This window comes from Agelaius phoeniceus, chromosome Z (genome assembly GCF_051311805.1).
Source record: "Agelaius phoeniceus isolate bAgePho1 chromosome Z, bAgePho1.hap1, whole genome shotgun sequence".
NCBI classification, from domain to species: Eukaryota; Metazoa; Chordata; class Aves; order Passeriformes; family Icteridae; genus Agelaius; species Agelaius phoeniceus.
In genome coordinates this window covers 808,027-831,575 of record NC_135303.1, presented here as the reverse complement: position 1 = coordinate 831,575, position 23,549 = coordinate 808,027, and the positions used below count along the sequence as shown (strand labels likewise).

Sequence of the window (23,549 nt, the reverse complement as noted above, 5' to 3'; positions counted from 1 at the left end):
CTCACTACACCTGATCTTGTGGTTTTAACCTTGCATATGCATATTCCTTTTAAAAGGGACTTCTTATAAGTCATGTCTTTAGAAACAAAAAAATCCCTACTGATTATTCAAAAATAAATATGAAAGTTATACCCCTGTAGAAAATAAAGTAACTTACCTAGAATTAAGGTAGGCCAGTTAGCTATTCTTGCTTTTAAGCCCTGGTGAAATATCTCATGAAGAAACATGATTGTTTCACTGAAAAACAAGTATTTAAACAAACAAAAAGACAATTCTGGTTTTATTTTCTGATTAATTATTCACAGAGAAACATCTCTTCCTCTTTTGCACTTTGCTAGAAAAAAAACAGAAGACAGTTATTGTTATGGAAATAAGTGCTTCCTTTTATTGCATTGTTTAAAAATACTAGCTCAGTGCTTCTAAAAAACTCATAGTATTCAATATAAATATTCCAACATCGTATTCATATTCTAGCAAGGGAAAGGAAACCTGCCTCATGACTAAAGGAACATATTCTATTTCTCAGAAGTTTGGGGCAGGCTTGGATGCAACCCCAGTCCTGTATCTAATGCTAGATGCCTCCTGGGCTACTTGAACATGCTCATTACAGCAGTACTTGGATGCCTAATGAAAGAATTCCTTTTTTGCGGGATATGAAAAGACAAGTGAGAGAGAAGGAGATTCCTTAGGCAGGACAACAGAAAATAGAAGCTTTGACATTCTCATCCTCAGGGTCTTGTTGGGATCATATGAGGCCACTAAGTCCAGTTTTGCTCTCTTAAGAGAAAAAAAGAAACAGGAAAGGTGACAGAAAATTATGGGAACTGCCCTAAGAGGCACCATCTGTCCTTTTTTGCCTTTAGCAGAAGAAGACACAGAATGCAGGGAGGTAAAGAGGTCATGCTGGTTTCCAACAGCATCACCTGCAGCACCTTTGCCTTTCAGCCCTGGAAGAGTGTCTGGCTCAGTGACACCACCTGCACCAGAGCAAAACAGGAGCCAGGACTTTGACTTCAGCTGAACCAGAATGGGAACAAGCACTCAGGGACACCCACCAAAAAAACCCCAAATAAAAAGCCACAGAAACCTCCCAAACCAACAAAAAAAATCCCAAAAAAGTCCCCTATACCTGTTGAGGAAAATGCTGCTGACGTCGTCGTGGCTGATGGGCGGCTTCTTGGAGCTCGCTGCCATCCTCAGGGGCCGCAGGAAGCAGTTCACCAGGACATAAAGCTGGTGCACGTACTCAGACTCAGCCTCCACCATGTTGAAAACTATCTGGTTCCTCTTCCTCATGCTCTCTGCATGAGGGGAACAGATATAGTCTTGGACAATGGTTTTCCATTTTCTTCTGCACAGCCAGCCCCGCATAAAGCTCTGAACCTAAAAAGGGATCACGCAGGAAAAGAAAGTTAAGAAAACATATTACATGACTTATCATAAGCTCTTCACTGTAGAAACAATTCTCAAAAGTCTTTGTGCAAAAATAAAAATGTTCCTTTATTGATATATAATTGCTCTGTAATTAAATATATTTTACATTTCTGTTTGTTAAGGGTCATAATTGTTGCCAGGAAACAGACTGTAAAACATGGGGTATGCAGAAAGGAATCTTTCACTGCAAGCTGGAGTGTTGTCCCCCTCCCATCAGCACGAGTGCAGTTCCTTCTTCCTCCCCCTAGAACATTTCTCTTATACCCTAAAAGGATCCTGCAATACCTTCAGGTAACACAGTCCAGCACAGACTCAATATCATTATCGGCAGAATTCTTAAATTTTTTTTTAAGCTCACTTTGCTTTCCATTTTGAACAGATAACACTTGACATGGGTATTTAAAGTTAGGTATCAATACATTGCTTGGTATCAGACACCAAAGCAACAAACATGGTATTCAAAACCACAGATTTTTGGCATTCTTAAAAAGCACCTCTATGTCATGGAAAAATCTAACTAAGCACAATATCGGAAGTTGCAAATGGACTAAAGATTACAGAAGAGGTCTATATCTGGTCACAGGAAATTTCATTATGTCTGTGCCCTGATCTTGATGTGGAGATCATTCATCTTGAATGAGAAGTGCAAAATTTCACTGGTATCAATTTACTCTGAAAAAATAACTTTAAATAAAAGAGGCCCAGCTGTCAAAATGACCAAGACACAGAATACAGTGAATTACATACAGATTCAAAGTTCTCTTGCTACTAAAATGGGCATTCCCAGCTTGCGCAACAATGGTTAATCTACACAAAAAGGGAAACTCACACCAAGTTACCAGCCCAGGGCTGACCCTGGCTCAGACTACACACCCCAGAAAAAGACAGAAACCAGACACATCCCATGAAGGATTTAATGCAAATACATCACAAGATTAAGCGTGGCACAAAAATACATGTAATTGAAGAGATTTAAGTAGGGGCAGGGTAAAGAAAAACTTGCTATTCTACTGTACTTAATAAAAAAAAAAAAAAAAAAACCTAGGCCAAAAAACAGAGGCACAGCCCTCATCCCACCCTCCTCCCTTTAAGCACAAAAGACTTCATGTTTACCTTCTTAATTTTTTTAATATCTGGATCTTCATCTTCCTGGTTGCCTTGATAAGGTCGCATTTTTTCCTTTGTTTTATTCAGGGCTACAATCTGACAAAACCAAACACTCATTAAATGCTTCCTCGAGTTAAGGAAACCCTTGGTTGGAGATCTACCAGAACAGCAAATTCCTGTTCCCACAGGCTGTGGAAGGGGCACAGAATCTGGGGACAGCACACATCTGGGGACAAGGACTGGGGCACTTCAGGCCAGTACAGGTCCCTGTGCAGCTGGAAGGGGGACCCAGAACCAGCAGGTTCTGCCCCCAAAACTAACTGTGCCTTTTGGGCTTTATCAGCCTGGGACTGCAACAAGGTTTCTAACAACATCCAGGGAATCAGAGCAGTCTGGGACAGTCCTTAACACCATCACAGCCAAATTCAAACCTGAAGGCAGGGAGGAAACAGTGAAATCAGTGGCACCCACTCTGCAAAGCAGTGCGTCATCTTAGGGGGATGAAAGGATGACAGGATGTCAGGAAAAGTAACCTAATCAGCCCAACAGACCTCAATATTTCTAAGAAAATTATTATTCTGACTCACTGGGGACTGTTATATATTAACCTCACTGGGTTCTGTGATTTTCACAGAAATACTGAATATCACTGATGCCTTCAGTTTGAGCTTTCATAATCTCCAGACTCTGTAATGCATTGTAAATAACCCTGAACTCCATATAAAGCGTCAGCTGCTCTCCTCACAGCTCAGGCACACAGAACAATCCCTCTCCAGCCCCAGAACTAAGGACACCGCTGCAGCTTCAGCCCAAAAAGTGCAAACAACAGGGAATGGAGGAGAGCAACTTGGGAGGGTGGGACTGCAGAACCTGGAGCTAGAATTGGACAATAAACCCCAGTATGGAAATGGACCAGAACTCATAAAAGTGTGAAAATTCATTACTTGGGGTCCATCTTGGGTCTATCTTGGGTGCAGCTCTGTAGCCACAGCTCTCTTCATGGAGAGCAGGCAGGCACAACTTCCCAAGGATATTTCCTGGGAATTGCAACGAGGAACCTCAGAGAAAGAGAAAACAATTCTTATCTCTATTCTCTGCTCCTGATGTTTTTGCACATGTGGAATATGTTAGGAAGATTGAAGGGAGTTCTTAATTGGATTCTGGGGATGGTTTCTCATATTAATTGGCCTGTTGGGTCAAAGATGTGTCCTGGCTGTCTCAGACAGTCACGGGTTTTTCTTTAGTATTTTTTTACCATTCTTTTAGTATTCTTTAGAGTAGTATGTCTTTAATATAGTATATTATGATTAATATAATATAATATAATTTTAATAAAGCAATTGTACAGCATTCTGAATCAATGGAGTGAGATGCCAATCATTCCCTGCATCAAGGGCTCCTGATTCTGCTCCACCCAAGGTGGAGCCATGGCCAGGTTCTTGTACTGCCCAAGGTGAATCCTTTGAAGGACTTTCAATAAATCCCCACTTTATTCCTTTAGCTCTGTCTAGCTCTGCTCTAGGAGCCTCCCAAGGCATCCCCACCCAGCAGAAGGCTCCAGTCAGTGAGTGCCTGGTGGCTCTGGCACTCACCTCTGACTTGAGCCTCTCGATCTCCGTGTCCTGGTCCTCCAGCTGGTGCCGGAGCTGGTTGGCCGCCACCTTCTCGGTCTCCACGATCTGCACCAGGTGGATGTACTTCTGCATCAGCACCTCCCGCTCAATCAGGATGTCCGAGTAGCTGCCAGGGAAAGGACAGGTCACTAAAAGCAGACACATGCTGGGCTTTAGTGGGTTTAGTTTAAGAAGGCTTCTGCTCCTCAAACAACTGTAAAAACAGAGACTGGTTTCTGGTGAAAAAATGTTTTAAATGATTCCTCTTCTGTGCCTAAAGAACTGTTCGTAATTATTGTATTGGCAGGGTGTCCCGACGAAGGAAGGAATGATGAATCTGGCTCCATGTTCTCAGAAAGCTAATTTATTATTTTATGATACTATATAAAGAATACTATACTAAACTACACTAAAGAATACAGAAAGGATACTTACACAATGCTAAAAAGATAATAATGAAAACTCCTGACTCTGTCCAGAGTCCCGACACAGCTTGGCCCTGACTGGCCAAAGAGTGAAAACAACTCCCAGCAGAATGCAATGGAACAATCACCTGTGGGTAAACAATCTCCAAACATATTCTACATGTGAGCACAACACATGAGAAGCAAATGAGATCAGAATTGTTTTCCTTTTCTCTGAGGCTTCTCAGCTTCCCAGGAGAAAAATCCTGGGCCAAGGGACTTTTCAGAGAATGTGAATGCCACACATAATATTCATTAGTCTTCTTGGCATGATAACCAACTCTGCAAAACATTACTATTGTTAGATATTTATTATTGTTATATGTTTACTGTTGTTAAATATTTATTACTGCTAGATATCTAACTACTGTTAGATATTTACCATTGTTAGATATTTATCATTGTTACGTATTTACTATTGTTAGACATTTACTGTTGGTAGATATTTATCTATTATTACATACCTATTATTAATAGATATTTAGAATAGAAACTAGACAAGGTAGAGACTTTGTCAAGCCTCTAAGGGGGGGGGGGAAATGATACCTTAAGATTTAGCTTTCCTATTTTCCAGATTCTGCACTGCATCAGTACAAAACTCTGAACTTCATGTAAAGTGTTATATCTCCTCACAGTTTACTTAGACAAAACAATCATTTTCCAGCCTAATATATTTTTCATAAACACCTAATTTATTTCTTTATTCTGCTTAGCCTCTGTTCTAGGTGTCTTCAGGCATCACAACCCCCTCATGGGACATGGAGAGATAACGTAGCCCCAGTGGCAATAAGCCTGCAGAACCATGCTTGTTTGGCTTAAGTTATAATGTGCATCTTGATCATAAACCACCCAAATCATAATCACCAAATCATCCAAACTGAGACAGTTTAACATCCTTTTTTAGACACTGCTGCAACAGTACCCAGTTTCACAATATTCAGCTACTGAGAGCAAGATAACAGCACTTTTTATGAGCTTCTAATTCTCATGCCTGGCCAAAGAACTCAGTAAATTCAATTTGTTTTATGTATTTTAAGGTCTTGATTTTTTCCCATCTTTTGGGAGGACTTGGGGGAGCATGTAGCACTTCATCAGAACTATTTCTCTCCATCTGCCAGATCAATTTATGGAAGAATTCCCATCAAAACTGTCATTATGGTGCGCTAACACATGTTTTATTTTTTAGGCCTTTTTAAAATTACTGAAATAAATGCCTTTAATCCAATCAGTATCAGGAACCACAGTATCAGTCTTTCCTTTAGCTCTTGGGCAGCTTTTCCCTGCAAAGGGACAATATCCCTAGTGCAATCAGATGCCACAATCAGAGCACCATGTCAGAAATGCTTCCCAGCCTCAGGCAGAGGAGAAATCAATTCCTCCCTATGCAGCATCTTCACCAGACTGATCCTGGAGCAGCAAAATCAAGACACTTTGCTGCCTCTTACCCCGAGTTTTAGGAAGGTTGTTCCTCTGAGAATTATGGACATTTACAAGATAAAGACCAAACAAAACACAGCAGAATGGAGGCCCTAAATCACTGACAAGGGATCCTTCACTGTTTGATATCACATCTTCTTCGATTGCTGAGTTTGAGCACGGCATTTAACAGAAGGAACTTTGTGATTGCAAATCCCTTCCCTTTAAATATCTGCCTGCTTATTATAGCACTCATAAAACAATGAATATTTGCTATTAAATACCGTGAGGTTCCTAAAATTGCAGTAATGTGCATCATCTACAATGCGGTTTTTCTGTAAATATTTACTTGTATTTCAATCAGTGCTTGTACACCTCCACACTGGAGGGGGCCAATATTACCCACAGCTCTTGAATTCAACACCTAACCTGGAAAACAAACTTGGATTTAAAATAATTAGAATAAGTTTCCACAGCTATCATAAACTAATATTTTTTCCTTCCTTGTACAGATTATAAAAAGAATAAGAAGGGAATTTAGTTCTATTACATTTGCTGTTATATTTTGACTACTGCAGAAGTAAACAATACACTGGAAAAAGGAAGGTCAGGGCACCTCTTCCAACAAGTAAAAACCACACATAAATAAATCTATCATGAAGCAGTCCACTTATCATTCAGCTGTGCAAAGAAACAGCAGTAAAACAGTAAAGTATGAGACTAGTTCTTCAGAATTTTTTTTTGTTTTGTTTTGTTTTGCAAGAATTCTGGGGTTTTTCTTCAGAAACCAGAGTACTTCACCTCTTTGCACCCTAGAAAGGCATTTGTACATTCTAAAAATTAGCTGAATCAAAAGCACTAATCACGTCTGAGTTAGCACTAATTGTTCTACAATATTATTAAGATAAAAATATATGTAACATATGTAATGAAGTGCTTTGATTTAAATTTAATATAAATAGTCTTTCCCACCTAAAACCAAATCCAGACAGGTGAAACACTCTCTTTTTCTATTTATCCTTTTCATAATATTCTAGAGGCTTTGCTACCAATCGTTTTCAATGGAGAATTTGAGGGGTTTCACTTTGGTTTTATTTAAACTGAGGAAAATAGTAGGACATAGACTCACAAGGATAAACTGCTGATGTAGGATCCAATATATTGTTATATACAGTGCTTCTCTTCCACTTTTTTGTTTCTTCCTTTAGGGGAAGAAATTTATGTGTGTTTTTTGGATTCTTTAAATGCATTAAGCTGGACAGCTTTGCTTTACTGGGGAACAAGAAACTTTGCTCTGGAAGACTGAAGATTTTGTTCTTTTGAGATGCTCTTAGAGCAATTCAGTGGAGGGGGGGGGGGGTGCTTTTTGCTGTCTAAAATGTCAGACTCAGCCTGGAAACCAAACCACATCTCCTTCACTCCCATAATTAGCAGTACAAAGAAGAGTTAATTAGAAAAGACTGTGTACACCTACACTAACTTATAATAGGCTAAATCCATTTTCCTTCTCAGAACTACTGCTGGGAAAGGAAAAATCACAGGTTTTTGGCATAAACTTCACATTCTTCCAACAGCCTCTTCCATCCATCTCTCTGCATGCCTGAGTAGAGATCACCATGTCCAAATGTGTTAATCTGAATATCCAGAGTAATCCCAGGAGCCTTACAAGAGGACAGGATATCAATACTGACATGAACACACATGTGTAAAAAATCCTTATAAGAAAAAATTGTACCAAAACGTTCAGATGTCAAAGCAACACAGGAAAATATATAAAGCAACTTGTAAGCAGCCAGTCTAAGTCTGTTTTTTTTTGTCTAGGGTATCGTTTAATAGAAAGAAACAACTGCTGCAAACCACAGCTTATATGACTTTTTATTAATATTTTTCTGAGGGAAGCAATTCTGTAATGTCTAAAACATCCTGAAAGCTGAGGCTGAACCTGTCCACTACCACCATCGGTAGGAACAGGGCTCAAACCAGGTATTTCAAGAACCTCTGTTTGACCACCACCCACTACATGGAGAGAGGAAGAAATTAATAAAACCCTGATAAAAAGTGCTGCACCATTTAGTCTGACATGCTCAGAAAACTTAGGAAAACTGGAGAAATTTTAGGCTCTGGCAGCAAGCCAGGATACAAGTTACAGTAGTGCTACCACCAAATACTTTTGAGTTTTGTCCCAGAATGAGACCAGAGTTATGGTTCATTGGAGCAGTCCATGCTAATTGCACTAAAGCTGCTCAGGCTGCTGGGAGAAGCAGGCATTTGGTCTGGCCACATCAAACCACCCTCTTGAAAAGCCAAATGCACAGCCTAACTCACTCCTTATGAAAACCGGGCTCTGGCTGTCTGCAAGGCAGAAGAAATTACCTGCATTGTCCCCACACCCGCCTTGAGCTGCTGCAGGACTCCTTAACAGAGGAGAAAGAGCCTCCAGACAGGGTTTAAAGCCTGATGGCACAGCCACAGCAGGGATGGGAACAGTAAAAGCTGCACTAGAACATAACCAATCCACCCCTGTGGCTCCAAGCAAGGTGCCTTGGGGTGTGATCCAGGGTTCTGAGGGATCCCTGTGCCACACAGAGCCACAGGGCACCTTGACAACTCCACACCCCAAATGGTTTTTACTACATGATCCTTTTAACTCAGAGGGAGAAATGCCAGCTGGGAGACAGAGCCTTTGGAAAAGTGGGCCCAACAACCAAAGCACCCAAACCATGTCCATGGGGAATGGATCGCTCAGGAGCAGGGTGTGAGGGGAGGGAAGGCCACCCTGTCGTGTGGGATGGAGACTGTGCTGGCAACACCCCTCACCAGCCAGTGTGTCACCCACCAGACTCACACCTCTCACCAAAACCAGCTGCTCCCATTGTCATGGCACTCCAGCCAGGAAAATCTGACCATTTAGATATGGAATAATAATCCCAATATTTAGGAATGGTCAGATATGAACCCTTTAGGAATTCATCCACAAACAAGATGGAGGAGAATGGCACCCTACCCCACTCTGCAAAACTGAGACAGGACTCAAAGCGTGAGCAGCCATGAATCACAGAATCGTGGCATGGGTTGGGTTGAAGGGACATTAAAGATCAGCCAGTGCCACCCCTGCCATGGCAGGGACACCTTCCACTCTCCCAGGCTGCTCCAGCCTGGCCTTGGGCAGTGCCAGGGATGCAGGGGCAGTGCCAGGGATGCAGGGGCAGCCCCAGCTGCTCTGGGCACCCTGTGCCAGGGCCTGCCCACCCTGCCAGGGAACAATTCCTTCTCAATATCAATTTTAAGTTCCTCTTTTAGTTTAAAACCTTTCCCCCTCATCCTCTTGCTATCTGCCCATGTAAAACATCATTCTCACTCTTTTTCAGGAGCCCCTGTTTCAGAGGGAATCTCATGAAAAGCCGCCACAAGGTGTGCCCACAGGCTGTGGAAAGCCTCTGCTCATCTCCTCTCAGGCTGAGAGCAGCCACCAACCACAGGGGTGTGAAACTTCTTATGGGCTAGAGGGAAGAATATTTTGGAGTTGTACAAGGCTTGTTATGGAAGTGCAGGAACAAAAGGCAGGGAAAGGGAGGCATAGAATAGGTTTGAGGAGCAGCAAGCTTTGGAAAACACAGAGATAAGGGGATAAAAGGGGATAAAGGATCTCAGGTAAGCACAGTGATCAATACACTTGTCTGGCCATGATCTGCACATCACCACCATAACCCATCCTGCCTTCTTACCAAACCCACCTCTCGCTCCTCTCCTTGGTGAGGAGACTCCATGTGTGCATCCCTGTGGCTCTCAGTGCCACTTTCTGGAGCTGGCACCGCGAGCCCACAGGTCCCTACAGTGCCAGGAGCACACAGAAGAGGTGGAGATGAGAACCTGGCCCAGGTGTGTGACACCAGCCATGCCCGAGCCGGGCCAGCCGAGCGCTGGGGACACGCCAAGGCCGGCCTGCAGCAACAGGGATTGGTGATTCGGCTGCTGGAAAGGGTTTAAACTAAACTAAACTCAACTTTACTAAACCCAACGGTTTAGTGACTAATTAGAAACTCCAGGGTGCTTGGCTCAACACAATGCAAAGCAAACAAAAGCAGCTTTTGGGAACACCACGGGCCTGGGTGGCTGGCTGAGGGATGGCTCTGCAGGCCCCTGTGTGCCCAGCTGGAGCCAAGGGCAGCACAGGCAGGGTTTTATATTTTTCAAATCCTGTGCTGCTTTAGGGTATAACTCTAAACTACATATATATATATAGCGTTAGCTACTGTCTTCACATTTTGGTCAGACAACACAGTCCCTCTGGGCCTGAAAATTAAGGGCACCCTACAGCCTCAGGCCCTGAAAAGTATAAACAAAAGTGAATTAGGGGGGGAGCAAACTGGGGGTAAATGACTTCATTACCTGAAGCTGGAATTGGAGGATTAACCCCTGAAATGCAAATGGACCAAACTTATAATTGCCTGAAAAACTTGTGACCATTTTCCATCTTGGGTGTAGCCTCTGGGAGGCTTCTGACTGTCCAAGATGTACCTATTGAAGGCCTTTAATAAATACCCACGTTATTCTCTTAATCTTATCCAGCCTCTGTTCTAGGCAGCCACTCCAAGGCATCATCACGGGGTTGGAGGTCCAGTAGCAGCCCCTGGACGGCCTGCACAGCTCAGTGATTTTTGGGGGGCTCACACTGGGTGTCTGTACTGGATGCACCTCTCTGCCTGACTCCCAGCCCACGAGAAACCACAAAATCCTGGTTATTAAAGCACCAGGCCTCAGCTAACACAGTTTTACTGACAGCAAGGCATCAGCACAGCGCAACTCTGAGATGCCACAGTGAGCTTACAACCACCTGCAAAATACTGTGTAAAATACACAGAGAAGTGTGCCTGAAAATCTGAGAGAAAGCCTTTTCTGCTTCTGTTTGTTTTTAATTTTAAATTGCCAGTTAGAGGGCAGTAGTTCCTCGTACACCTTAAACAGTGACCCAGGTGAAAGAATTATTCCCATTTTCCTCCCTAATCTTCTCCCACATCACCTGTGCAGTGAGTAGACATGGAGGAATGAGATTGATTACAACTAAGCTGGCAATAAATTAAAAAAGCATATTTCATTTTCAAATCAGTTTCGCAATTAAGTTCACACTTGTGCCTGCATGAAAGGAGGGTTTTTCATTTCCACACGTGGGAATTTAAGACTTTGGAATAAGCTAAAGCAGAGAAGTCCAATAAATTTTATTAATCCTGCATTCATATGAAAAAAAATAAAAGCATAAGAGTTTTTGAGCTAAATGCAAAAAAGTCTTAAAATATAGAAGATTTTGTAAGAGAGAGTGATAAGTACACCTCAGTGTATTGAGGGTGAAAGAGATTTTTTCATAAGGGAACAAGTTCTGGAAGACAGCCAAAAACAGGACTTCCCAATGCAGTCACTGACAGAGGAACTAGGACTTGCCAGGAATAAATCCTCGCCCAAAACTGTAGCTCAGAAGGAGCAAACCATGCTCTGCCACCCTGGATATTAAAGAGAAACCAAAATAGTGAACATTCAAATAAAATGGAAGGGGGAAAAAAGTAAGTACAGATATGGAACTGATAATGGGTTCCAGTAAAATATACTGGATTAAATATCCCAATTCCTGCTCAAAAGCCAAACAATCCCCCATGTGAGGAGAGGGCTCTATGGACAGGAACAATGGACAACATCATAGCAGAAAAGATCCTTTCATTAGGTACTGGCACCCAAATAAAATTCTTATTTACCCAGAGTGGACCATGGGGTGCAGTGAGATTGCAGCATCCTTCTTTCAACACTGTTTATAACTGACAAAGTAAAGTAGACATGGAAGAAATTTTGATGGCTACAAATATGTGTTGGGGGGAAAAAAAAAACGAAAAGCAGTACAAAATTAGATTTTCTATATGTCAATTTAAGAAAACAAAAAGCCTCAACTACCTCAATTGCATTGTCTCAGCTCACACAGGGATTATCACAGCTCCTCATGAGGATATGACCCTCTGGAAAGCAATTATATACTTCCCTTTCTCAAATGCCAGCATATTCACACAGAACAAGATGTTCCCAGGTCTCTTTTTGATATAAGAGTAGTGGCAGTCTTCTCAATGCCTCCAACAATTTGTAACTAAGACACCTAGACAGTACAAAAAAGCATCTTTAAAGTGCTACATAAAATGCCATTCATCAATTCCTAAAAAAACCTTAGGTTAGTTCAAATCAACAATGGCACTTCAGAAGTTGCCAAAACTTCTCCCATTTGTCAAAAATACAGATAAACTTAAGGGAAAAAATCTAGATCATGATGAAGGCAAAATTCAATCCCTAAAGACAATCTGTGCTCTTTTGTTCAATGAAGTTGGCAAGAAAAGTCTTATACAATACTCAAAAACTATTATTTTAGCCTCTTTTTATCTATCTTCAGCAAAAGACCCAACGGTTTAGTAACTAATTAGAAACTCCAGGCTGTTCTACTCGACACAATGCAAAGCAAACAAAAGCAGCTTCCAGTGAAGGAGAAAATCATCAAAGCAAGGAGGTAACCCACAATAGGGAATGACACTCCATGCTTACCAACTAAATTTTACCTTTATTTTTGGTCGCTTGATGGAATTTTGTCCAAGAAAACACAAGAAAGTCGTGTCTGGGAAACTTCCCCAAGAAAATTTAGATTTTCTCAATCACCTGTGCAGGAAAGGTGATTGAGAAAATTCCCCAAATGGCAAAGGACCTTGAGACTATCCCTTACAGAGATGCCCACAGTTCAATATCATCAGGAGGTAGGCCCAAATAAGGTGGAAACAGGCAAATAGCAAAAGGAGTGCAGATAAAAATACTGATCTTAGTTACCTCAGAGACCCAGCTGTCCTGTAAAGCCTGAAACTACAACTCCATGGTGGAGTCAAAAGTTAGCCACCCTGACCCTGAATGTCACAACCAACTTCTCTGCAAGCTCTCACTATTTTCAGCTGTGCATTGTTTCCCATTGCCTTCATTTCGTGTCAGTTTCTACCTTGAAAATTCATGTGTGACACACTTAGAAACTGAACTACAAGGACAAAAATTTTACCTCATGTTATGAAGCTCTTCTTGCTTACGTGCCTTTTACACCAGGCAATGGACAAGAATCCCAGGATCACTGAGGGTGGAGAATCCCTCCCAGCCCATGGAGTCCCAGCTGTGCCCCATCCCCACCCTGTCCCCAGCCCAGGGCTCTGAGTGCCACCTCCAGGTGACACCTGCAGGGCTGGGCACTCCAAACCCCCCTGGGCAGTGCCAAGGCAGTTCCTGAGCCCCCTTTCCATGGGGAAATTCCTGCTGTGCCCACCCTGAGCTGCCCTGGCCCAGCCTGAGGCCGTTCCCTCTGCTCCTGTCCCTGTTCCCTGGGAGCACAGCCCAAATCTCCCCTGTGTGTTCCCCCCAGCCAGGTAAAGGTTGTGGCAAAACCAAACTGATGCTGCAGAGAGGGAAGCCCAGGATGCTGCTGTCCCTGAATGTCCACGAGCATGAGGCAAAAAGCCCTGCTCCCCTCCTCACTCACTGTCAGCAGGATGCCTTGATTTAGCTTTTATATTTTTCAAATCCTGTGCTGCTTTAGGGTATAACTCTAAGCTCCATATACAGTGTTAGCTACTATCTTCACATTTTGGTCAGACAACACAATCCCTCTGGGCCTGAAAATCAAGGGCACCCTACAGCCTCAGGCCCTGAAAGTATAAACAAAAGTGAATTGTTGGGGAGCAAACTGGGGGTAAATGACTTCATCACCTGAAGCTGGAATTGGAGGATTAACCCCTGAAATGCAAATGGACCAAATTTATAATTGCCTGAAAAAACTCGTGACCATTTTCCATCTTGGGTGTAGCCTCTGGGAGGCTTCTGACTGCACAAGCTGTACCTTTTCAAGGCCTTTAATAAATACCCACGTTATTCTCTTAATCTTATCCAGCCGCTGTTCTAGGCAGCCACTCCGGGGCACTGCACAGCAAAAGCTGTCCCAGACCAGAACAAGCCCTGCAGCAGCACGGGGCTGTGGTGTCACACAGGGGACACCGGCCCAGCCCTGAGCCCCAGGGACCCCCAGGGACCCCCAGGGCACAGGATGATGTGGTCACCCAGAGCTGCTCTGCACTGCCCACCCACAGGGCTGGCCTGGGAGAGGAAAGGGCCCCATTCAGTGGCACCAGCGATACCTTGAGTTTTAGCCCTCATATTTCCCAGATTCTGTACTGCATTAATAACTCTCAACTCCATATAAAGCGTCAGCTGCTCTCCTCACAGCTCAGGCACACAGAACAATCCTTCTCCAGCCCCAGAACCAAGGACACCGCTGCAGCTTCAGCCCAAAAAGTGCAAACAACAGGGAATGGAGGAGAGCAAACTGGGAGGGTGGGACTGCAGAACCTGGAGCTGGAATTGGACAATAAACCCCAGTATGGAAATGGACCAGAACTTACCAAAGTGTGAAAACTTGTGTCTCAGGGTCCATCTTCGGTCTATCTTGGGTCCAAGGTGTGTCTACCTTAGGTCTATCTTGGGTGGAGCCTTGGCCACATTTTTGTGGTGCCCAAGGTGCATCCTTTGAGGCCTTTTAATAAATCCCTACCTTATTCCTTTAGCTCTGTCTAGCCTCTGCTCTAGGCATCACCAGAGTAGGACAGAGCTCCCAAAACAGGCTGCCCAGGCAGCACAAGACCTCCAGCCCCAGGGCCTCACTTCAGAAGCTCTAAATTAAAAACTACGAGCTGCTCATGTTCAATTTTAGTTCTGAAGCAGAATCACTGGTGTTTACATGGCTCATGTCCTAAGCAATTCAGGAGCTGCCTGGCTCCTTGTGCGTTACCATGGCACTGCAGAATAGCTGAGGTGAGTGTGGATGGGAGGAGGCTGCAGAAAGTGCATTTCAGCAGCAGCTTTGCCTCCTGTTATAAATAACAAATGCAGTTATTGCCTTTCACATTTATGTATTAGCTATTGTTTTGCAAGTTATTTTTGATCACAAAGATCCTGATATAGTGAAATTTGTGATTCCTTTTAGCTGCTTTTTGGTATAGTATAATGTGTCCGTTTAGGTATGCATCATATAGCTTCTAGAAATACTTCATAGATATTGAAATAAAAATTGAAAATATAAATATAAAATATAAATATAAATATTGAAATATTTGATAAATATATTATATCTTAGGCCACAGCATAATATTAAAATAGAGACTATCTGATGTTACCATGCTTTTATGTAACTAACTCAGAGAATTGTGGAAGATAATTATGTGGTTCCCTGCATTTGTGGACTGAGTCGTAAAATAAGAGTGACAAATACCAGAACCCAATTTACTGGCTCCTCGTTACCAGGGAGTGTAAAAACAACAGGATGGAACCACAAGAAGAAATAAAATATATTGGTTTAATTTACAAGATGGCATGAAGACAAGCCAAAGGTTAAAACCAAGCAAAAGAACACCTAAACCCAAAGGAATGTTTCAATATATACATATCCAACTCAAACTCTTATGAATATGCATGTACCCCCTGCAATGTAACAGTACACAGAGAACATGGTTTAGGTTAATGGTGTGCTTTTAGCGAATAGCCAAGCACCCCAGCACTGGATTTTATCCCTTTTATCCCTTATTAAACTTTTTAAAACTTTGAAGATTGAGCATAGTTTCTCACACCATCTGCATTCCTCAGGCCTTCACTGAGATGACTTCAATTTAGATTACACCTAAACCATGACCACTTGCCACCCAGGCCTCTTCTCAAGCACAGACTCTTTCATGGCTCAAGGTCCTACCACATCCCTTTTCACAAAACTGTGGTTCAGGTCATTCAGAATTTCAGTTTCAAAGTCGAAATTTTATTTGTCACACTTCATCGTCTTAATGGCTTGACATCCTCTTTCTTACACTTATTTCTCTGTAAGAGTTTTTAAGGAAAAACTCATTTATTCATCTGTCATATCATTAATTTCCTCATTCACATGTCATGCTTGTCTCTAGCAGAAGACTATTCCTAGGGCTTCTTTCTAATAAAATAATATTCTTCCTGAACTAATTTCAACTGCAGCACAATTGCTTATGAAAGATAAAAGACAGCGAAATAAGCATTGAATGTTAAAGGTGTTTTTTTCCTATAAGGTACTCATGAATTGCAAACAACACCCAGCTAATATATGCAATAATTTCTTTCTATTTGGAAGATGGGTTTAGGTTCTCAAAGTATTATCCATTTATCTATAATAAAATGGATCAGAGGGTCACAAATCGAGTTCCATACCTTGCTTGGTGAATAGCTTCTACCCACTCATCTCCATCAACCTCATCCTCACAACGCAGCTCCAGTGGCTTCTGCCCCTCGTGGCCAAAGAGAACAGTAAAGTAATGCTGCAAATTAGAACAAAGGAAAAAAGGGTTCAGAAACTCTTAAAGTAAAAAGATATGTAAAATTTAAAAAATAAACAAAAAACTGACCAAATAAAAAAAATTAGAAAACACAAAAAAAATCCCACCCAGCAAATAAAAACCACCAGAAGACTTTCTATACTCAGCCCAGTGTGTTGCCAGCCCAAAGATGTGTTTTAAGTTTTAGTCTTGAAACATGGATTGAAGTTAAAACTACTCTGAAAATATTCCCCTGTGTATCAGGTAATAGCTTTCATGTACTTATTGCTAAGTTATTGTTCTTAAACTTCCACATCCAAGACAACAAAATACAATTCCCTAAAGAGCTCCTACAGCCAAGTACAATAACAGAACTACAGTGGGGTGTCTGCACATTTTTTTAATCTCAAACTTCCCTCAGCCAGCATGGGGATCCAAGCCTGGAGCCACCACCACCTCCTCCCAAAAATATAGATTGTGCACTGGCTCCAGCCTATTCCCCACCTTCCCAGAAGAATGGGGACCCTTCTCATCCATCACACTCCCAAAACATGCTTTCCCCTCTCTCAAGGAGTCTCACCCATAACTATATGGCAACTACCTTTTTTTTTTTTCACAAGAACATGCTATTCACCCAAAATCTGGCATTTCTTGCATGAAGGGCATTGCCCTGGTGTGTTCCACAGAACTTTCAGGGAGGTTTTTGCCACTGTCAGAACACAGCATGAACAGATTTAGCTGGTGGGGAGGGGGAGAGCCACCTTAGCCCCCACATCCATCCAGGGATTGATATTTACAACCTTATTTTGCACAGCTTATGTACCAACTTACAGCCAGGCAGCAAACAGGCCTCTTCCAGCTCAGATGAAAACAGGTCAGAAAATATTCTACCTAAACACACCTTCAATTTCCACAAGTGCCCCAAACACACCCTTTAGCAATCCAGGTGTTTCACAGGCAGGAGGATGAGTGAGGGTCATGAAAACATCTGGGTTTGGGTCTGAGGTCATTCAGGAGCAATTCTGACTGAACTGAGGTCTGGATCCCTCCACTGTCCTCACTGCCCAGAACTCCGCCAGCCCTCGTCCTCCTCCACACCTGTGCACAGGGAACAGAAATTCCTGTCTGGGCTCCGGCAGCCAAACTCAAGCACTCCTACATTTGGCTTCCTTTTGGGTAACATGAGCACAAAAAAAGGCATTCCAGGAGGAGAAATTATTCACTTGTGCATTGTATCAGTTTGTTAAACATCACTATGCATATAAAAAGCACTCCTCAGGCAGAAGAGCAGCAGGATTACGGACAGAAATGAGGCCAAATCAGAAACAGCATTCACATTTAACAGGCTTTAACTAAATGAAGTTCAGGCTCAGACCTGTTAAGTCTCAGAAATTAAACAGCTCCAGAGCCCAAATGAGGAATAATAAATGAGTACAAGGACAATCTTATAACCTGTGGGGTTTCAACAGAGCATATCACTTAAACCTGAATACCATGAATAGGAAGGAAAAACCCATTTAATCAGGTCCATAGGATTCTCCACAGCAGTGAAAGATAAAAACTTTTACAACAATACAGTGCAGTTGAAAATAACCTACAGCACAGTGAAAAGTGCAGCAAGATTACACACAAATGTACTCTGTTTATAGAGTGGAATAGTCTATTTTAAAAAGCATATTTAAAGATAAATCACACTGTTCAGCACTGCATATTATGTAACAAGTTATTTGCGTTTCATAAAGCTGTTACATATAAAATTAGAATAAAGACACAAGTGCAGACAAGCACTGGATTTAATCCCATTGTGTGGGGACTCAAGTTAAAGGGAGAGACAATATCAGAGTCCTCCCTACTTTCAAAGTGCAGCAACTCAGACCTCTTTAAAGCAAGACTTGAAGTGATCTCATGTCACAGAATTTAAACTCAGAGGTGTGCAGTTACCATGGTGACAGGCACGCCAGAAACACACAGTTAGACCAAGAAAATGCATACATCTAAACTAACTTAGAGAGCAACCACAGCAGTTCTGGACTCAATGGCAACTAAAGCTAAATTACAGAAGGCATTTGTTTTGAAATCACCTACATCTGTCAGCCCCCCAAACAGGCATGTTGCATTCAAGCATCAGGATCAGGTCTCACTTCATTTATCCAGAAATAGTCAATTCAAGAGCAAGAGAAGTGCAAGAAAAATACCATAACATGCCTCTAAAAAGAATCTCAAAGTCATCTTTTAATTCTCTTTTCAAAATAAACGTTGCTCATTTAAAAAACTAATTTACTACAAGAAAATAAGATGGTGTCTGTGATGCACTATTACATTCTCCAGTAATGATGTATGTGAGTGGGCCTGTATATATAATTACACAGAGACAATATAATTTTAGCACTGCCATTCAATGGCAAACAGTTCAGCTTGCACATCACTGCAGCACAGTACAGGTAAAAAACACCCTTCTCCATACACACCATCCTTCTCCTGAAGGGAAAACAGTAAATATTTAAGCACTGTAGCACATATTTACATCAACTACCCTCATCACCATCATTATCCCGTCTGTTGGATATCAGGAACACTTATGTTTCAAGTTGTGAACTTGTGTTTCAAGTTCAGCTAGACAATTTTGCTGTTTATGTTTATTCTGAAAACCACTGGAATCATAGAGGGTAATATGAACAATCTGTGTTTTGACATAAAACAAATGAAGTCATTTCATTTCAAGGTGTCTCTTCAGTATTCAGTGACACGGCAAGGCTTCATTTGCACAAACACACCTTTGGCAGAGTTCTTGAAGGTAAAGCTGGAGAAAAAAAGAGGAGGGGAAGCTTCAGGTACCTGGCACAGGTATGAAGGCACGACTGACAGCCCAGGAAGAAGCACTGCTGTGTGTCACTCCTTGGCTCCTACCTGGGCTTGACCAGAGTTTCTCCCTCAGTGAAAGGAGCAGTGAGGGAGGAGCTGATGGGTGCCTGCTGCAGAGACGAGGCTGGAGCCAGGCTCAGACTCTGGGGGCAGAAACCCTGCGCCAGGGCTGGGCTGCCCAGCAGCTCACAGCACAGCTCTGCTCTTGCAAAACTGCCCAAGGGATGGCAGCACGCAAAACAGGGCAGCAAAACCTCTGCAGCCCCAACGTTTCCCCTTCAGAAGGGAAAAAAAAAGTTGTTCTGATTACAAAAAAAATCAAACAAACTCTCACAAAAAAAAAAAAAAAAAGTGCAACAACACAGCAAACAAACAAACAAGCAAACAAAAAATACACACATGAAACAACCCCACAAAAAACAAAAATCCAAAAGCCAACCCAAAAAACCCCATAGAAAAAAAAAGCTTAACCCAAATGATACATGCCCTGTAACAGAAATACTGCTTTTCAGACCGCTCAGGTCAATGAGTGGCAATGCCCAAGACAACTGCCCTTTCCAAAGATTTCCACGCTAAACATAAAACTAATTTATAATAATGCACTGTGAAATTGTAATTTTAAAGCTTAGTTGTGCCATGATCTGGCCAGGTGCTATTTCCCGATTTTTCACTGATTTATTGCAGTCCTGGCTTAAGTATTCAAGCCAGGATGTTGAGAGTAAGTTAAAAAGAAAATTACAGGCATCAATATTGATAAGAATGGGAAACAGAGATGAAAAACAATGGTGGAAAATTTGTCTGTTTACCAAGATTGCTACCAAAACACTAGGAGCCATAACAAAAGCCTGTCTTCAATGTGAGGCATGAGGAAGCTTAATCATTTGCCATGTATTTAAGGCTTACATTCATTGCCTGATGTTTGCAAGGGCGTGTTGCAAACCTTTGATGCTGGAAAAGGTGGCAGAGGTGATTAATTAAAATTTAACATGACAAGCTAAAAATATTTATTGTTCTTAACTTCTAAAGACTTTCATTTCAGAACTTGGAAGCCTGTGTGCACCCTGAAATGCAAGTAAATTACTGAGCAAAAGAGAACAATCACTGCAGCAACTGAAAACTCCTCAGTAATCCCAGAAGGAAAAGCAGCAAATTGCAGTGTAAATCAAAGCAGCTTATGCTATCCAAGGACACATTAACTCATGGAGTTTTCAGATGTGTTCTACTGACAGTATTTTGCCCAGCTTCTAAAACACAGAGCAAAATGTGTATTATGTATTACTCACATCCTGGGGAAAGGGAAGGAAAAGAAGCGGAAATGTTGGGAAGTAAGGCAGCACCTCCAGGAGTGAATAAGTGGGCAAGGGTGAATATGTGGAGGTGAGGGAAGTGTTTGGGGGAGAAGACAGCAATCCCTCACACAGAGAGATCATTTGCAACAACGTGTGGTGTCAGGACAAGGGGAATGGTTTCAACCACAGGAGAGTGAGATGGGATATTGGGAAGGAAGTGTTCTCTGGGAGGGTGAGGGGCCCTGGGATGGAGCCCCCAGAGCAGCTGTGGCTGCCCCTGGATCCCTGGAAGTGCCCAAAGCCAGGCTGGAGCAGCCTGGGACAGGTGTCCTTGCAAGGGAGGGGTGGGATGGATGGGCTTTAAGGTCCCTTCCAACCCAAACCATCCTGAAATTCCATGGCTGTGCCCGCAGCATGGTGGGCAGCAGAGCTCCTCTCTGCCAGGGAAGATTCCCCCATGCTGGGACTTGCTCCTGGCAGGAAACCCACATCCCATTGCTGCTAAATTAGCACGAGAACGGAATGATGACAGGACTGAGAATTCATTTTGAAGTTTCCAGGGAGATCTACTGAGCCAACACATTTCATGCTTGTATCACACCAATTAGTAGAAGCTATAATGAGAACAGGATTAGTGGACATCAGAATTAACATGATGTACTTGGGAAGAGTCAGATGGTTTTTGTACAAAGATGGCATCTCCTGTAAACCCAGAGGATGTCTCACAGGGGTCAACAGGTGTTTGGATTGCAACAAAAATGGTTTTCACAGCTATTTTGACAGATATTTAGGGAAATGCTTAAGCATCTAGGACTTAAAAGAAAAAGGTCACTCCACAGATAAAAAAAAGAAAAAGAAAAAGAAAAAAAAATAAAAACAAACAAAAAAATCTGCTCAAAAGCTAGGAATCAGTTGGAATATTGAGCCATCTGTCAGTTCTTAGAATGAAACAGTCATCAAAGGATTTCCTCAGGGAATTCTGTTGAGGACTGGGACAGCCATTACAAAGGATGACAAAGTTTGTAAATTATTAGAGATAGTAACGATGAGAATCTATTATTAAAAACTTCAACAGGCCTGGACAGTTACTGGACAGCAAGAGGGCAGACAGAATTAATTGCCACAAATGTGAAGTGACATATGTGAGGAAAACCATTCCAAACTTCACATGTGGGAAGATGGACTTTGTGCTTGGTAGCACCACTCAGGAGCAAGGTCTCTGGAAAGGTTCCATGGAAACACCATCCCAATGCCCAGCCATGCCAGAAGAAGCAGATCAGACTACAGGGATGGCTGGGAGAGAAACAGAACAAAGTGAACAAGGCAGTTACACCATGAAACATCCTGAGTACCGTGGGCACTTTTGGACTTTTCACATGGGCATAAATTGGGAAAGGTTCAGAAAAAAAACAGAAGTGGTGTGGAAAGGGGTGGGTATGTCCCAGCTGGATAACTAAATTTAATCTGGGACTCCTCAGCACAGAGAAAGGACATGAGATGATGGTTTTGAGATGAAGGAGGCCAATTCAGACTGGATATGAGGAAGGAGTATTTTACCATGAGGGTGGTGAGGCCCTGGCACAGGCTGCCCAGGAGGAGGGGGTGCCCCATCCCTGGAGACATTCAGGGTCAGGCTGGACAGGCCCTGACCCACCTGATCAAGGTGAGGAAGTCACAGCTCGTTTCAGGGAGGGTTGGACTAGGAAACCCTTAAAAAGCCCCTTCCAACCAGAATGTTCTGTAATTCTATGGAAGGAACAACGTCGGGGATACAAAAGGAGCCTGCAAAACCAGGAGGTGTACAAAGTGGATGAACAGAGTGTCACAGGTCTACTTCTTTTCCACTTAAAAGTAAAAAAATCTATTAAACAAAGGTCAGAGAAAACAGCTTCCAAACAAACAGAAGAAAGTGGTTATTCACAGAGCTGGTGACAGTCTGGTGGTGCTCTGTGACAAAGGAAGTAGTAAATGCAGTGGCAGTGATGTGCAGGGAGAGCAGAGGATTCACTGGGCAGGATTTCTGGGCTAGCAAACACACAGAATTCACATATTAGTAATGCAAACAGTCCTGAAGCTGAAAATAACTGAAAAGTAATTTCAGAGCAGAGGGAAGTAAAAGTAAAGTAAGTATTAAATAGATGCCTTCCCCAGCATGTCCTCACAGCCACCGTGTGGCACAGGTAATTAGAGCAGTTGGACCTTTGGTTGGAGCCCTTCTCATAGTCCTAGAGGGGCTAATTAAAACTTCCCTTGGTGGCACGAGAATCTTCTATAGCCTTCAGATTGCTCTGCACCTGATTATAAACGAGATGTGCTGGTGCCTTCATAAAGTGCTGGCTCTAACAAGTTTCCTGGGGTTTTTCTTGCTGGTTTTGGGTTCAATTTCGATTCTTTAAAAAAATAAAGTAATTTGCAAACCTGGTAGAGACACACTGGAGTATTTCGGGTTCTGTGTTTCTTTCTGGTGACACCTGGGGATTAAGGAGGTTTTTTTTTTTACCATTTTAATGTTACTTCATCATCCCTGATAGGTAGACATCAGATACTGGACAGAACTAGGGAGAAAAATATTCCAGAGAGAAATTAGTATAGGTCTTTTATCTGCCTAGAGCACATTAGAAGATACTGATTTGGATCTCCCACACTGAGAATATTCAGAGATGGGCTGTGATATCTGCTCCAAGTTTAGCTTCACACTGGACAAATACAAAATATCTTGTTCTTGGTGAGGGATGGGATGGCTTGATGTCTCCTTTCTTATTGAATTAATCGAGTGCCAACCTGCTCCATAAAATCTACTCTGACATCTGACAGTGAATTGCCTTCCTGAGCCATCCTGCAAATATTGTCAGGCCAAGAACAACTGAGGTAATTATATGTAATTATGCTATCAACAGTTTTCCAGTTAGGGAGATTACACATAAATGCACCCTGTGTTATAAACTCTTACTCTGTCAATTAGAAAACACCAACTTGCACACCAAA

The 23,549-nt window shown here is 42.3% G+C and overlaps 1 protein-coding gene across 5 annotated transcripts in view; it reads right to left on the bottom strand.

Annotated features, from left to right (window-relative positions):
* The window catches only part of RASGRF2 (Ras protein specific guanine nucleotide releasing factor 2), a 133,346-nt gene that overhangs the window by 75,371 nt on the left and 34,426 nt on the right, over nt 1-23,549 (bottom strand). For 4 of the 5 annotated variants that reach the window (XM_077171128.1, XM_077171129.1, XM_077171130.1 and 1 more), the window contains exons 2-6: nt 16,310-16,416; nt 4,134-4,281; nt 2,548-2,637; nt 1,130-1,383; nt 158-237 (exon numbers count right to left, since the gene is read on the bottom strand). In XM_077171128.1, the coding sequence (XP_077027243.1) occupies nt 158-237; nt 1,130-1,383; nt 2,548-2,637; nt 4,134-4,281; nt 16,310-16,416 (679 nt within the window). Of the gene's footprint in view, nt 1-157; nt 238-1,129; nt 1,384-2,547; nt 2,638-4,133; nt 4,282-14,487; nt 14,834-16,309; nt 16,417-23,549 lie in introns of those variants that run through there. The other variant, XM_077171131.1, reaches the window with a different exon arrangement.